We start from the raw sequence: 16,193 nt of genomic DNA on the forward strand, positions 1-16,193 counted from the left end.
CAGGCAGAGACTCATAGGCTTATAGTAGATGCCACTGGCATGCAAGGAGTGGAGCGTGCCCTGGGACTTTGGACAGAAGGGGTCGCTGAAAATTTTGGCTGAAATGAACACTTATTATAAAACTACATGCCTTTTAAATTTCATTTAATTTATATATTTGGCCACGCCCACAGCATGTGGGATCTTAGTTTCCCAACCAGGTGTCAAACTCAGGCCACCTGCACTGGAAGCTTGGGGTCTTAACAACTGGCCGCCAGGGAAGTCCCACAGAGCTACATGTCTTAATCTACTCAGACTGCTATAACAAAATACCATGAACTTCGTGAATTAAACTACAGAAATTTTTCTCTCACTGTTCTGAAGCCTGTGAAGTTCAAATTCAAGGCTCTGGAACATTTCGTGTCTGGTGAGGTCCCCCTTCCTGGTTTGTAGATACACCACTTTCTTGTTGTATCCTGCGAGAGAGAGAAAGATCATTTCTCTCATTCCTCTTCTTATAAAGACACTAATCCCGTTATTGAAGGCTCCACCCTCAGGACCTAATCACCTCCCAAAAGCCCCAGTTCCTAATATTACCACATTGGGTGTTGGGGCTTCAACATAGGAATTTTGAGGGAACACAAAATGTTTGTGGTCTGACTGTTTTCAGACACAACGCTATAGTAATAAAGGCATCGTGGTATTGACAAAAGGATACACACACAGATCAATGGACAGTGCAGAAGTGAATTCACATGCAAGTAGTCAATTGATGGTTGACAAAAGTGCAAAGGGAATTCATCAGAAAAAGAATAGTCTTTTCAACAAATGATGCCAGAACAGTTGGACATCCATATACAAAAATATGAACCTTGAGCCATACTTCATATCATTTGCAAGAACTCACTCAAAACGGATCATAGACATAAATGCAAAAGTTAAAACTATGGAACCTATAGCAGAAAACATAAGGAGAAAATCTCTGTGACCTTAGGTCATGCAATGATTTCTCATGTACAAAATCAAAAGCATGATGAAGAAAATACTAATGAATGCAATGTCATCAAAATTAAAAACTTCTGCTCTTTGAAAAATCACTCTTAAGAAAATGAAAAGACAGGCCACCAAGGACTCCCAATTCAGAAAGAAAGTCTTACGTTTTAAAGAACCCTATCGTGGGACTTCTCTGGTGATGGAGTGGTTAAGATTCTGCCTTCCAATGGAGGGGACGTGGGTTCAGTCCCTGGTTGGAGAACTAAGCTCCCACATACCTCGGGGGCAACTAAGCTCCCACACCATACCTACAGAGAGGACTGTGTGCCACAACTAAGACCCAACGCAGCTAAGTCAGTATTAAAAAAAGAGAGAGACCCATATATTGAGACGAATAATGCTGGGTGATTGTACATGGGGATCTGTGTGAGAAAATAGGCTTTCTTTTAAAAATAATTTTCTTTATTTTTGTTGAAGTTATGCATGTAGGTAAGACCTTCCCTCATGGTTCAGATGGTAAAGAATCTGCCTGAAATGTGGGAGACCCGGGTTTGATCCCTGGGTTGGGAGGATCCCCTGGAGAAGGGAATGGCAACCCACTCCAGTATTCTTGCCTGGAAAATCCCGTGGACGGAGGAGCCTGGAGGCTACAGATCGCAAAGAGTCAGACAGGACTGAGTGACTATCACTCACTCATACATGAAGATAGACTAAGAAGTCACATGCTTTTACAAAGTATGTTGTGAAGAGTATCGGTTGCTTACCATCGGCCTCCCCCAAGAGGGGGAGTTTATTTCTAGTTTCTAGAATTAGAAACTATTTCTAGTTTATCCTCTTGGCATTTGTATCTCCATTTCTAAGTAATATTTGTATTACACCTTGACAAAATAATGCTGCATCTCGACTTTTCAGTTTTAGATCTAGTCCATTGACTTCCCATGACTGAAAAGGAGATTTTCGTCCACCTGCTTGCTCCCTACACTTCTGGCATCTAGGCTTACCCTCCCACCCCCCCTCCCTCCCATCAACACTATATGCTCCTTGTGATTTGATCCTCACTATTGTTTATATTATCATGTTTATGTTAACATGTTATAGTTGAACTCTGTTGTAAACCAAACACCTTTTCCCTTCTGACGGGGCTTTTTTATTTTCTCTGAGGTGAAAAAATTGTCTGATTTTGTGTTTGCTACATTTCCTATGTACATTGGGCTTTCCAGGTGGCTCAGTGGTAAAGAATCTGGCTACCAAGCAGGAGACACAGGACATGAGGGTTCGACCCTGGGATCGGGAAGATTCTCTGGAGGAGGAAATGGCAACCCCTTTCAGTAATCTTGCCTGGAAAATTCCATGGGCTGAAATGAAGAGCCTGGTGGGCTACAGGCCATGGGGCCACAAGAGTTGAACACAACTGAGCACATATGAGTTGAGAGAGCATCTCTTCAACCACATCCTCTTCACCAGTTGCCCAATCTCCTCTCCATGTGTTCATCAGTGCCAGATGTTCTCTATTAATTTCAGCTTCCAGAAGATGAATTTTCTAGGACCCTCTGGCACTCAGCTCTCCCTCTGGGATCTTCTGTCACCATCTTCATGGGGACTGTCTTCGTTTCCTCTCCTACATTCTATTTTCTGTATTTCATGCATTTTTCCCCCTTGGTTTCACCTTAAGTGGCTTTCTTTTGCTAATTAGGATTGTTTAAACTTCTCATCATGTAGCCAGTGTACAATAAATGTCCATTATGATCATGCAAGAGCAGTGAGGATGGCTCTGGGGTGTGAGAGGGTTTTTTGAGCATATGAAATGACACACCTGTTTCTACTGGCTCTTCAGCTGACTGCTAAGAAGAACTCCATCGGTTCATCTCAGGAAACAGGGCTCCAACATGATTGACTTTGCATCAGTCTCACTTCCATCCTGCTAAGAGGTAGTGTGTTCACCCTTCGACTTCCTTCCACCCTTTTCAACTCAAGTTCCCTCTCTGTGATCTAGTCCATTACTATTAACCCCACTTCACAACTGGGAGAGCTGAAGCCCCGAAAAGGTTTCCTTGATGCCCCCCCTCCACCTGTCATTCAGCAAATATTCTCTGTGTGACTTGGACTGCAATATTACATGGAAATAAGTCAGGAGAGAAAGAGAGAAAATGTCACCTGCCCTTTAGGGAAGGGAGTGACCCTGGGTAATGTGGTAACAAATGTGGCAATCCTCCAGAGCCCCAGAGTGTGGGAAAGTCACGGCACTTTGAGAGGCCCCAGCTCGCTGACGGTTCCGGATTTCTAACAAGTTCCTTTGTAATGTCCTGTTTGGCCCTCTTTGCCCCTCCCCTACTCCTCCCCAAAGGAGGGTGATTCAGGGTCCCCTAACGTGTTCCCGAGTGCCTTTCTGACACCACCCCCTCCAAGTCCTTCATTCCCCTTTCTTGTCCTCATGCTCTTGCCCAAGGGCAGGAAGGAGCCAGCAAAACTCTGGATGGCGTGGTCACTGTCCTCACCTGAATTTCCTGCTTAGGAAATAGCAGCTGAGAGAACTCAGGGCAGTTCTGGTGAGAGCACACCCATCGGGGCGGGTATAAAGGTTGAGGCTGACACTGGTCACCACCGCCCCACCTGCCCTCAAGATGAAGTCCAGCGGCCGTATCGTCTTCCTGGTGATATTTGCCTTTGGATTCCTGATGCCCTGGGCTGTGGAAGGGGCTCCCAAAAGTGAGTTGGACTCTCTCAGGCCATACCCAGGTGCCAGAGTCAGTGATGGCTCAGCATGGGAATAACCTCTTCTTTTTAGCCCGGGAGCTGACCCTGAAGCCCTCTTTCCAATGGCCTATGGCCCTTAATTTCAAGAACGTCACTGAGGACTTCAACTCAGAGAGTTTCTGTGCATCCGGAAATAAGCCCCTGTATTTCTTATTTCTTATTTTTCTTTCTCTATAGCTCCTTCTTTACGGTTTTTTTTTTTTTTTTTTCTCTGTCACATTATTTTGGTCACTATCTGTTTTAATTTTCCAAATTGTTCTCTGTTTCTCTTAATGTTTTTGTTTGTTTGTTTGTTTTTTGTTTTTTTTTTGTTTTGTTTGTTTGCTTTCTTTTGTTTTTTTGTTTGTTTAAGGTCACTCTATCTTTCTATTTGCTTCTCAGTTGATCTGTTCTCTTTTGTTTAATCTCAAATGAGTGGCATCTCTTGCTGTCACTCTCTTTCTGCCTCCCTCCCAGCCAGCCCTGGGCCAGAGATACCTGACCATAAACTCTGTTCAGCACTCCCTAGAGCTGACTTATACAGACATGCAATAGCTGACTGTGAAATCTTCAAGACTTCTGTGAGGTAGTTGATGTCACATTGGTAGCTTGAAATAAGGAATAGTGGGAATATTGACACCAGGGAAATTGGCAAACTCCACAAAGTCTCCCTCTTGAAAGATCTAGCGGCACCCCACCATCTATACCTCCTTTCTCATTGACTCCCTTCTGGTTGAGGGTTTGGCTGAGCTTGGCGCTGTCCCATGCCTGCCTTGAAACTGGAGTCCTGATGGCTCCCTTCATTCCTTTGGGGTCAGCTACTTGGGTTAGGTTTGCTCTCCTCACCTGGTTCCTTCTGCAGGATTGTGATCATGACTCAGCGCCAGCTTCTTCTTCCTCCTTTGTTCTTACCCTTCAGAGAAAGGTAAACCTGGAGCCTGTCCTTTTGTACGCCCTGCGATGTGCCTTGTATATGAACCCCCTGAATGCCAGAGTGACTGGCAGTGTCCAAAGAAGCAGAAATGCTGCCAGGGTATTTGTGGCATCAAATGCACGGATCCTGTAGACACGTCAAAGCCAGGTGAGGAAGTCCAGTCCTGGAAAGGGGGATCAGGGAGGTCTGAGCTTGAGGACATGCTTCTTGGGCAAGTGGAAGGGGCTCGTCTGAACTGGGCTGGAGGATGGGATAGAGTCAGGGCTCCTCCACCCCCTGTACCAGCTCTGTTTCTCAGGTAGACTGTAGGACAGTTGGTGAGCCCGTCAGCCAGCAGGCCAGTCAGTTCATGAATCAGTCTGTCCATCAGATACACATATGTCAGACACTGGTTGGGGTCCTGCTGGTGGGAGGGAGTCTCCTTTAGGATATGCACCAGCCTCAGATTGGATCCTGAAGTTGGGGAAGAGCCAATTTCCATGTATGGTGTGAAGGTGGAGTTGGGAATTTGGGTGATGTCCCAAGGTGTGAAACCTCTGAATTGTGACTCTGTTTTCATCAGTTAAAGTCACTCCCGGGAAGTGTCCAGTGGTCACCGGCCGCTGTGAGAGGCCCAACCCTGTAAACGACTGCCAGAACGACAGCCACTGCCTGAATGGTTTCAAGTGCTGCAGGGGTCTGTGTGGGAATTCATGCGTCCTGCCGGTGAAAGGTGAGGAGAAGATCTAGCAAGCTCCACGTCCCCCTGAACCCTAGCATGCTCTCAGCCTAATGGTACCTTTGTAGGTGAAAGAAGTTGCTTGACATCTGCCAGTACGTTCCCATTCCCCAAGCAGATCCTCTGCCCTTCAGTGAACTTCACCCCTTAGAGTTCTCTAGCCAAGTCCCAGGAGGGACCTATGACAGGCTGTGCTGGGTCCTGGGAAGGAAAGCTTCTTGGAATAAGGCAGGAGGAAGGAGTGTGATACAAGCGGCAAAAGTTCTATCTTTTAATATCATCTCTGCCTCTGACTGACTTTGTGACTATGAGCAACTGACTATATCATCCTTGACCTCAGTGTTCCCATCTGTAAAATGGATGCAATTATATCCATGGTGATACTAAATGTAAAAGTGCTTTTTAAGACTTGAAGTACTGTTTGTATTCAGAGAATGTTGCTATGGTTATGGCTCTGATTAACTGAGTTATCTGGAACCACAGGAAACTCTAGTAAGATGCATAGATGTCAATCTGGCCCAATGCTCTGATTTTACCAGAGGGCAGCAGAGAAGAGTCTGTGAAAAGTCTGGATTTTGTCTTGATTCCTACATCAAAGGCCAGCACTGTTTCAACTATTCCAGCATCATGCTCTCTACTTATCCCAAGGGACCTAGGACTTGGTGGTGGAAGGACCATCTTGGTGGGAAGGATATAGGGGTCACTTAAATAATTCTTGTGCTGAGGCTCCATTTTATTTTCTTTCTACAGATTCATCCTTTCCAGGTCAAAAACATTAGGACTTCCTGGTCTGTGTGCTCTGGGGATTTCCCCCCCTCCCCCGCCCTGCAAGTCTGGAAAACAATGAAAGAACCTTGGTCAGGATGTGGTTTTGTGACCAATACTCCTCTGGAGACAAGATCTGACCTGTTTTATCTATGTATCCCCAGCATCCAATGTGAAGCTTGGCACACGACAGGAAATGCCTATTGATCAGTGAATAAATAAATGTACCAGGTTTTCTCTGCATTTCCATCTTCCTTGACTCTTTTGAGTGTGGTCTAGGGTATGAAGAGTGAGATGAAGAATAAAATGTCTGAATGTGCGGGGTTTCTCCAAAAACCCATAAAATATCAATCGAAAGGAGAGAGTGTTTCAGTTCCAAGCAGATACAGGTTTAAATCTTACATTCATAGGTTACAGGTTCTGTAGATTTGGGCAATGACTTTGTCCCATGGAGCCTTAGTCTTGTCATCTATAACATGGAAACGATAACAGCAATGACAATTTCATTATCAGGGTTAGAGGTGATAACATGCGAAAGGACTAGCTCACTGACTGTCACATGTAGATGCTCAACAAACATTAGACTTCCCTCAGGGTAAGCAAGGTGCAAAGAGTTTAAAAAAAGTGATCACGTGTGATGACATCAGGAGCAAAACTGACAAACACAAAATGTTGAAAGACAAATGAGAGCTTAGAAGTAAATACTTGGAATGGTTATCACAGACAAAGAAATAGAAAAATACGTGAAGAATTTCTACAAATCAGTAAGAAAAACAGCCAACCTCTTAGAAAAAATGAACTACGAATAGAATAGACAATCAAATAAGAGATTATTACAGCAGATTGTATATAGATACATAACAGTTTCAATGTCACTAGTTACAAGAAAAAACCAATTAAAACAACCAGACACCATTTTTTATTTATCAGAATGGCAAAAATGAAAACTCTACAATGTAGGTCTTCCCTGGTGATCCACTGGTTAAGAACCCACCTGCCAATGCAGGGTTTGATCTCTGGTGCAAGAATATCCCACGTGCTGTGGAGCAACCACTGAAGCCAGTGTGCTTAGAGCTTGTGCTCTGCAACAAGAGAAGCCACTGCAATGAAAACTCACGCACCACGGGGAGTAGACTTCACTTGCTGCAACTAGAGAAAGTCCACACAGCAACAAAGACCCAGTACAGCCAAAAAAATAAAATAAACAGATAAATAATCTTAAAAAAAAAGGCTACAATACAAACACTCAGAGACTCTTAATAGTTTGCTGATGGAAATGTAAATTGGTACAACCACTTGGAAGAGTGATCTGGCTATGCCTAATAAAACTGAGAAGTTACATATATCATTTAGCAACTTTCCTTTCAGAAACACAGGAAAGACAAAATATTTGCCAACAGGAACCTAATACATGTATTAGGATGTTTATTATAAGATTGTTCCAAAGAGTCAGAAACTGATACCAGTCAAGATGGCCTGCATTTGTGAAATAGTTAAATTTCATGCTTTGATATGCTTGCTATGCTATAGAAAAATAAAAATAAATTTATATGAATCAAAATGGAGATGTATCTCAAAAAACTGATCAGGAAAATAAGATTGGTGATACAATGTATAGAATGAAATAGTCATATGTATTTTAAAATTACACATAAAGGGACTTCCCTGTGGTTGCCTCCATGCTCCCAATGCATGGGGCTGGGTTTGATCCCTGGTCAGGAAACTAGATCCCACACGCCACAACTAAGAGTTTGCATGTCTCAGTTAAAGCTCCCAGGACAAAAAAAAAAAAAAAGATCCCAGGACTGCAGCTGAAACCTGGCATAACCAAATAAACAAATAAATGTTTTTTAAAAGTTGCACATAAAATATCAAGCTGGTTATGAGTATATACCAAAGAATATACAACAAATGCAGGAAGATGCCGTCTTTTGTAGAAGAAGAATTAAAAATGAGGCTGGTAGTGCTGACTATGGAAACTGGTTATCTTCAAGATTTAATACTTCAATGAAATAATGCCATTTGTAGCAACATGGATGGACCTAGAGACTGTCATACTGAGTGAAGTAAGTCAGACAGAGAAAGACAAATATCATATGACATCACTTACATGTGGAATCTAAAAAAATAGTACAAATGAACCTATGTGCAAAACAGAAATTGGATCACAGATGTAGAAAACAAACATGGTTCTCTCTCAAGGGAGAAAGCGGGGGAGGGATAAATTGGGAGGCTGAGGTGGACATGTCACACTACTGGGCATAAAATAGATAGCTAATAGGAAACTACTGCATAGCACAAAGAACCCGACTCAATACTCTAGTCACCTGTGTGGAAATAGAAGCTAAAACGAGTGGGTACGTGTGTGTGCTTAACTGGCTCACTTTAATGTACGGCACAAACTAACACAACATTGTAGATCAACCATTCTCCAATTCAAAAATTAACTAAAAAGATTTACTGCTTGGAAATAAAATGAATATATATTGCCACCACTCTAGGTACTTCTAGGATCCAATGTTAGGACAAAACAAATCTTTCTCAAAAACAAAAAAATCTCTCTTTTTCTTCCTTCCAAAAGACACCTAACACCTAACATGGGGAGTAAGAGACAGAAACTCGCAAACCATCTTGTGTGAAACTAGAAATCATTTCTATCCAGTGGCTACAATATGGAACTGGAAATAAAAATTTCAAATCGGAGAAAGGTGAAAGCTAAGGGTTTGCAGTAGGAGATATTTATGAGAAGCCCTGTAGAATGCTTTAAAGGCTCTGAAATTAAGAGTAGGAAAGAGAGGGAGATTTTTTTCAATAGTGGAGAGGGTGCTGTTCAATACCTGTACAAATTGTAAAGTAATTATCCTTGAGTTAAAAATAAATAAAATTTAAAATGAAACTATAAACTTCTTAGGATAAAACATAGAGGTAAATTTTGGCAAATAATTCTTAAATAAGACCTCCAAAGCATAAACACTGAAAGAAAAAAAGAGATAAATTTAACTTCATTAAAATTTAAAACGTTGGTGCTTCAAAAGACAGCATCAATAAAGTGAAAGATACGCCACACAGAATGGGAGAAAATGTTTACAAATTATCTGATAATAATTCTTATAACTTAACAATTAAAAAAACTTAAAAGAAAAAATATCTGTACAAAGAACAATTAGATTCCCAGGTCTAGGTCTAATTATCCTGTAACTCAGGCATCTCCTAAAGAAGTTGGAGGCTCTTGTTTCTGCAGAAATTGAAAGGTAGGAACCCTGGGCTCAGCCATTCCTGGCATGGGGAAGAAAGTGAGACATGGCTCTGGAAAAGGGAGGACTCAAAAAGCTTTTGCGAATAGTGAGGTCTCCCAGTGGCCTTCTACTCTGGCTAGAACTGTCAACAAGCTTATCTAAAATCAAATATTTGGACCACAAGGCTAATTTTTTCTGCCTTGCTGTTTTAAAAGAATGTCCGCCCTTCCAATCCTCTTGGTCAGTTTTGAATCTGCCCTTCACGGACTGACAGAATTTTGTGCTCAAATCACTAATCCCTTGGTTTCTTCCTTTTTCAAGAAGCCTGGAGGGTGGGCAGATTTTCTTTCATCCCAACTCTTTTCACATAGCTCTCCTTTCAGGGAAGTTAGCTCAAGGGATATCTCTTTCTTTGAACCAAAACAAGCTTTGACTCAGTCTCTCAAGGAAAAGGTAATGAGATGTTAAGAAACCAGTGAATAAATAAATGTACCAATAAATGTACCAGGTTTCGGGAACAGAGGTTGATTCCCAGCTTGCTGCTGACTCAGTCTGTGACACTGGCCATGTTCCTCGACTCCTTGTATAAAAAAGGGATGAGCCACTTGACCTTTAAGGCTCCACTTTGTTCTGCTATTTTACGAACTAATGATTCATAGACGCACCTTGGAGGGAAAGTCCCAGAGGGATGGGCCCCCTCATCAGGTCTGATGAACTCCCTGTGATGACAGGCTCCCTTCTTCACCTCTCAGCCTCATCTCCGGCCCATCTTCTCCAGCTCCTGTAGTCAGCTTCCAGGGCACCTGCTCGCTGGTGCTTGTGACTTCGGAGTGTCCCAGTGAATCCACTAACCCTGCCTCGGTATAGAGATGGGAAAACCTAGACCCAAAGAAAAGATATGTCCAAGATCACAGAGTAAGTCACTGGTGGATCTCAGTATCTTTATCTCCAAGCCTCCTATTCTTTTTCTTTATTTTGAGTTTATTTTTTTTTTTTTCAGATTATATAGTGGATACTGTAGTGGGCTGTCAGATCCCCTTGGGATGAAGACATTCATTCTCTCTGTTGCTGGGGTGTTGCTGATGCTCACAGCTGAGTCCCTCCTTGGGAATTTCCCTGGGCCACACTGAGCTGTTTCATCCAAAGTTACACCCCATTCCCAGGGATAATCTGAATCCACTGACTGGTTGGTGTTGGGGTACAAAGGTCTAGCTCCACAGTTTGATTCGGGGCACCTCTGAAGGACCCTCCCCTCCAACCCACTCAGCGCTCTCCAGGGGATTGGCCGAGCCTTTGTTGCCATGCATCACAATTCCGCTTCTCCCCGACCCTGCTTCTCTTACTTCTCACAGATGCTGCTGCTCAGAATACTCCCAGCAAACCTCCTGCACATAAGCATCTGCCCCTGAGACCGTTTTCCAGGAAACCTGACCTAAAGGAGGTTAGGCAAAATGATCATTGTGACATTTTGGAAAAGGCAAAACTATGGAGACAGTAAAAAGATCAGTGGTTGTCAGAGATTGGGAAAGGGGAGATAACTAGGCAGACCACAGAGGATGTTTAGGGCACGGAGAATACTCTGTATGATATTATAGTGACTGATATATGTCATTATACATTTGTGCAAACCCACAGAATGGGTAACACCAAGAGAGAGCCTTACTGTAAATGATGGACTTTGGGTGATGGTGACGTGTCGATGTAGGTCCACTGATCGTAACAAACGCACCACTCTGATGAGGGATGTTGATAATAACGGAGGCTATACATGTATATAGGGGCATGGGGTATATGGGAAATCACTGTATCTTCTTTTTAATATTTGCTTGTTTGTTTTTGACTGCACTGGGTCTTTGTTGCTGCCCGCGGGCTTTCTCTAGTTGCAGCAAGCGGGTGCTACTCTCCAGCTGCGACTTCTCTTGTTGTGGAGCAGGGACTCTAGGCACTCGGGCTTCAGTAGCTGTGGTGCACGGACTTAGTTGCTGCAAAGCAAGTGAGGTCTTCCCAGACCAGGGATCAAACCTGTGTCCCCTGCATTACAAGGCCGACCCCTAACCACTGGATCACCAGGGAAACCTGGTACCTTCTGAATTTTGCTATGAACCTGAAAGTACTCTAAAAATGTTAAGTCTTTAAAAAAAAAAGAATTAGGGAAGCAGAAGGAATTTCTAGACACAAATATTTTTAAATTCATTGATGAGAGTTTCATTTTAAAAAAGTGATCATTGTCAAAAAACTGGAGAAGTACCACTGCTTCTTCAGTGTGTGTGTAACCCAGGAGTTTATTTCCTTTCAGGGCTTGACCTCTTCCCCCTGCTGCAAGATGATACATGGGCGGGACTGTATTTCCCTGAGCCTGAGGTCCTCAGTCTGGAATAACCCTCGCTGGAGATAAGGGAAGGGTGCAGCAGGATGGTCTGGCGAGGTCTTTGGCATTCCATGTTTCCCAAAATTATCCAGAGTGGGCACTGACCCAACACAGTTCACCTGCTGTCAATTACAGATGATCTTTATTTGTACACATGTCCAATGAATACTGGGTGGATGAGATGACAGGCTGAAGAATAAACATTTGTCAGATTGTGTAGTCTAAATCTACACAAAGAGAAACATTTTCCTAAACCTGCCTGTAATTTGCAAAGCCATCAAGCCACCCCACCAAGCATTGATCTTATTTCACAAAACAGCCCCTTTGTTCCTTTGGAATTGTGACTCTCGCAATCTATGGGGAATAAGAAACAGTTTATAAAGAAGACAAGTCAAAGCTTTTACAGGACCACGTGCGTGCCCAGGCTTCCTGTCCGAGGTCTCAGGCAGGTCTCTTGCCTCCTCCCCACCCTTCATCTAGAAGGAAGGTGTGACTTGCTCTTTCTGTTTCTAGCGCATTTTTTCCCTTGACGGTGATTACACTGCATATTTCATGTCCTCGTCTCTGGTCTATGTTACAACACAATTTCCCGATGTCATACAAACTTCATCAATATCTTGACCTTCATCAGAGTGGAGCCACGTCCGTCAGCTCTCAGGTACAACATGCACTTGGCTTGGAAAGTCCACTCAGGAAACAATTATTTAGCTGACCTCAGTTAATGACCACATTGTTTTCCTCTTCAAGGCTTTGTGGTCATTTCTGTAACTCCACTGGACAAACCAGTTGTGTCCGGTTCTTGGTTTCTATTAAAGATTATGTGTAGGTGTAAATCCTTCTGCATGAATCATGTTTTCTTTAATTCCGATTTCTCTGAGGTCAGATACCTAGAGGTGGAATGTACCAAGTCAAAGCGTTTGGATATTTTGTAAGGCTTTCAACACCAATCATCCCTACTCTCTGCTTTCCCCAAGGCCTTCAAGAAGCTCAAACGAGGCAGAGGATACCAATGATGGTGTTAAGAATTTTACAGTGTGGGCGGGCACTTCCCTGGTGGTCCAGTGGTTGAGACTACATGTTTCCACTTCAGGGGATGCTGGTTCGATCCCTGATCAGGGAACTAAGATTCCGCATGCCTTGCAGTGTGGCCAAAATAAATAATAAATTAAAGCCCTGTGAACCTATATACAGCTACTCTACAGTTTAAAAAAAGAAGAATTTACAGGGTGCCTGGAATATAATCAGCCCTCAGGAAGCGCTCTTCTCTTTTGAAAAAGATACACAGCACACATATAGACAGACACACGAGTGTGCCCGTAAACATGCAGATGTAATCCAATGCATCCAGCCTCTGAATACTGACCTTTTCTCCTAAATAAAGTATAAGCTCTCCTGGGCAGCTGCAAACAGGTATGCCAGGCTTATCAAACTTGAATGTGTGTAAGAACCGTAAAACACATATCCTGATGCAATAAATCTAGGATGGGGCCAGAGATGCTATACTTCTCCAGCTCCCAAATAAGTACACTGCTGGTCTATGGACCACACTTTGAGTCACAAGCAGATATACCAAAGACACAACAGGCTTGTAGAAACACACATGCAGGCTTAACTGAAAACCTTCATGAATTTCATGTGCACATGAATTTGTGATTTCTCAAAAATCACTAGGTAATAGGAGATGGATCTCTAGGGGCATGGACTTATGCTTCATGGGAAAATTTGATCTGTTAGCAGATCCTTAGAAAAGGGATCTTAGGTTCTTGCAGTCTGTGGGGCCCAGAACCTAAGAAAAGTTATGATCTGGGAGCGTGAGGGTAGGGTTAGGCTGGGGTGGAACAGAAAAGGACAGGACAGGACAGCCTGGACATTCTCTCTCTGAAATAAGTGCTGCTCCCATGAAATGGGGCTTGGGTCCTCAACTGTCCAATCTAGACCTTTAAGGTACCTGGAAGCCTTCACTTTCCCAAGACCATGCCTCTAAATAGCAGCAACCTCCCTCATCTGCCCCCAGCTTCCTAGAGGCCCCGGGGTCAGAAAAGCAGGGAGCAATCGGTGAACCTGTCGTTCACCTTGTCCTTTTCCTAACAGTATCTTTTGTTAAACAGAATTTTAAATGTTATTGTAGTCAAACTTACCAATGTCTTTATGATTAGTACTTTTGTGTCCTCTTTAAAGAATCTTTCTCTGACCTTTTCATGAGGTCATGAAAACATTATACTGTGTCACATTCTAAAAGTTTTACAGTTTTGCCTGTTGTATTGTCTACTTGGAACTGTTTGCATGCTATGAAAGGTTGTGATCAAGTTTCTCTTCTTTCTCCTTCTTTTCTGAAAATATGCATAGGGAGGTGGCCATTTATCCCAGTGCCATTTATTAAAAACACTCTCTTTTGCCTACTGGTTTGCCAGTCAACTTGTGACATAAATCAAATTCCTGCATGTGAAGGAGATTGTTTGGGGGCTCTTTATTCTAATTAGTTTGTGTGAGCTTCAAATTTATTGCCTCTCAGCTCCAAATCCATCCTTCATTGCTGGCTTGTAATATGGGAACATTGTCCCTTGTTAGCCAACATGAGGGCTTCCCCCGTAGCTCAGTTGGTAAAGAATCCCCCTGCAATACAGGAAACCCTGGTTTGATTCCTGGGGCAGGAAGATCCCCTGGAGAAGGGCTAGGCTATCCACTCCAGTATTCTTGGACTTCCCTTGTGGCTCAGACAGTAAAGAAACTGCCTTCAACTAGGGAGATCTGGGTTCAATCCCTGGGTTGGGAAGATCCCCTGGAGGAGGGCATGGCAACCCTCTCCAGTATTCTGGTCTGGAAAATCCCCATGGACAGAGGAGCCTGATGGGCTACAGTCCATGGGGTCGCAGAGAGTTGGACACGACTGAGCAACTCAGCACAGCACAGGTGACTTGATGTTAATCTTTATCAGTAGTGATGGACACAGGAGGGAGGAGAAAGGGGCTCCTTTTCCGGATTCTGATGTGCACTCCTTTTCCTTTTTCTGGTGCCACTACCCTGGTGTGTGCACCAGGGAGCTCACCCAGCAGGTGTGTTCAGTGGAGCCCCGCCTAGCCAGCTGCCAGAAGAGATCCCAGGACAATCCAGCAGGCTGCTGCTTCCAGGTCACGGTTTCCCAGTTAGTTCAATAGCACCCCCAGCAGGCAGCTTCCCAGAGCATCCCTCCAGCACCCCCAGCTGGCCTCTGCCCTTGGACTGTGGACCAGCTCTGGTTTGGGAAAACTCAGCCAACCAACGGACTGCCACCACATCCTCTCTCATAAGTCTGAATCTTAACCTTGGAGAGAATTCACTCTCCGGCAAGTTTGTTCTTTCCTTGACTACTTACTCTCCCGCAGTCCCAGAGCTTTCTTTTTTCCCTTTTTAGTTATAACTTTCACATTAAACCTGCCCGGCTCACATTGCTGAGTTTTTTTTCAGTCTTCTCATTCAATGTTTGTATACTATTGGTCTGTGAGTCTATCCTTTGCCAATATCACAATATTTCATTTTCTTTAATTTATGATAAATCCTAATAATTTGTAGAATAAGTTTTCCTGCTTTCTTCCTGTTTTTATGGCCACACTGCATGGCATGTGGGATCTTTGTTCCCTGAACAGGGATCAAGCTGGAGTCCCCTGGTTTGGAAGGCAAAGTCTTAACCACTGGACCACCAGGGACATCCCTGTCTTGTTCTTATATTCTTCATTTATGTTTTTTGCTATTCTTGTCTCTTTGCTTTTCCAAATACATTTCTTCAATAGCTTCTGCAAGATACATACACATGCGAACAAACAAAGCAACAATAACCTAAAGGAATTTTTATCCAGGATGGTACTGAATCTATAAATATATTGGGGAAAGTACAGCTTTATGATATTAAGGTTTGTAACTTATGAATATAGTATCTCTTTCTTTCTATTTAGGTATTCTTTAACTTCTCTTGAAAAAATGTTATCATTTTCTCCATAAAAATTTTGCACATCTTTTCTTAATCTTATTTGATTTTTTATGCAACTGTAAAAAGTCCATCTTTGTTTCTGGGATATAGAAATATAATTAGTTGTTTACTGCTGAGTGCGGATCTGCCAGAATCAGAGACCAACATCCATGCCCAGTACAGAACCATTCCCTGGGGTGATCAGCCAGCTACCCGGTGGAAGGTTGATTACATCGGGCCACTTGCATCTTGGAAGGGACATCAGGGAATAGACACTTTGGATTTGAATTTGCCTTCCCTGTATGCAATGTTTCCCTGTATGCAAAACTACCAGACATGTACTTACGGAAAGCCTTATCCACCTTGCCTTACAATAATGCTCTGATCAACGAACTCAGTTCACAGCAAAAGAAGTGTGGCAGTGGGCCCATGCTCATGGAATTCACTATCATTCTAAAACAGCTGACTTGATAGAAGAGTGAAACAGCCTTTTGCAAACTCATCTGGAGTACCAGCCAGATGAC

At 43.2% G+C, this 16,193-nt stretch overlaps 1 protein-coding gene across 2 annotated transcripts; it reads left to right on the forward strand.

Moving 5' to 3' along the window:
* The first annotated feature begins 3,356 nt into the window (after positions 1-3,356).
* Positions 3,357-6,226, forward strand: LOC136158012 (antileukoproteinase-like). 2 transcript variants are annotated; one of them, XR_010661301.1, is made up of 4 exons: positions 3,357-3,518; positions 4,625-4,786; positions 5,202-5,351; positions 6,108-6,226. XR_010661301.1 is itself a non-coding variant. In XM_065919797.1 (4 exons), the coding sequence occupies exons 1-4, from the start codon at positions 3,594-3,596 to the stop codon at positions 6,134-6,136; spliced, it is 426 nt and encodes a 141-aa protein (XP_065775869.1). In that variant the 5' UTR covers positions 3,357-3,593; the 3' UTR covers positions 6,137-6,226. The 2 variants fall into 2 exon arrangements, 1 of the variants encoding a protein (XP_065775869.1); XM_065919797.1 differs by having other exon boundaries at positions 3,357-3,678.
* Positions 6,227-16,193: the final 9,967 nt, after the last annotated feature.

This window comes from Muntiacus reevesi, chromosome 2, assembly GCF_963930625.1.
Source record: "Muntiacus reevesi chromosome 2, mMunRee1.1, whole genome shotgun sequence".
Classification (NCBI taxonomy): Eukaryota; Metazoa; Chordata; class Mammalia; order Artiodactyla; family Cervidae; genus Muntiacus; species Muntiacus reevesi.

Excerpts from the sequence above, each read along its gene's own strand:
- LOC136158012 (XM_065919797.1), top strand. The coding sequence starts at position 3,594 with ATGAAGTCCAGCGGCCGTATCGTCTTCCTGGTGATATTTGCCTTTGGA. Across the intron at positions 3,679-4,624 it reads TGTGGAAGGGGCTCCCAAAA|AGAAAGGTAAACCTGGAGCC; the intron begins GTGAGTTGGACT and ends CTTACCCTTCAG. Across the intron at positions 5,352-6,107 it reads ATGCGTCCTGCCGGTGAAAG|ATTCATCCTTTCCAGGTCAA; the intron begins GTGAGGAGAAGA and ends TTCTTTCTACAG.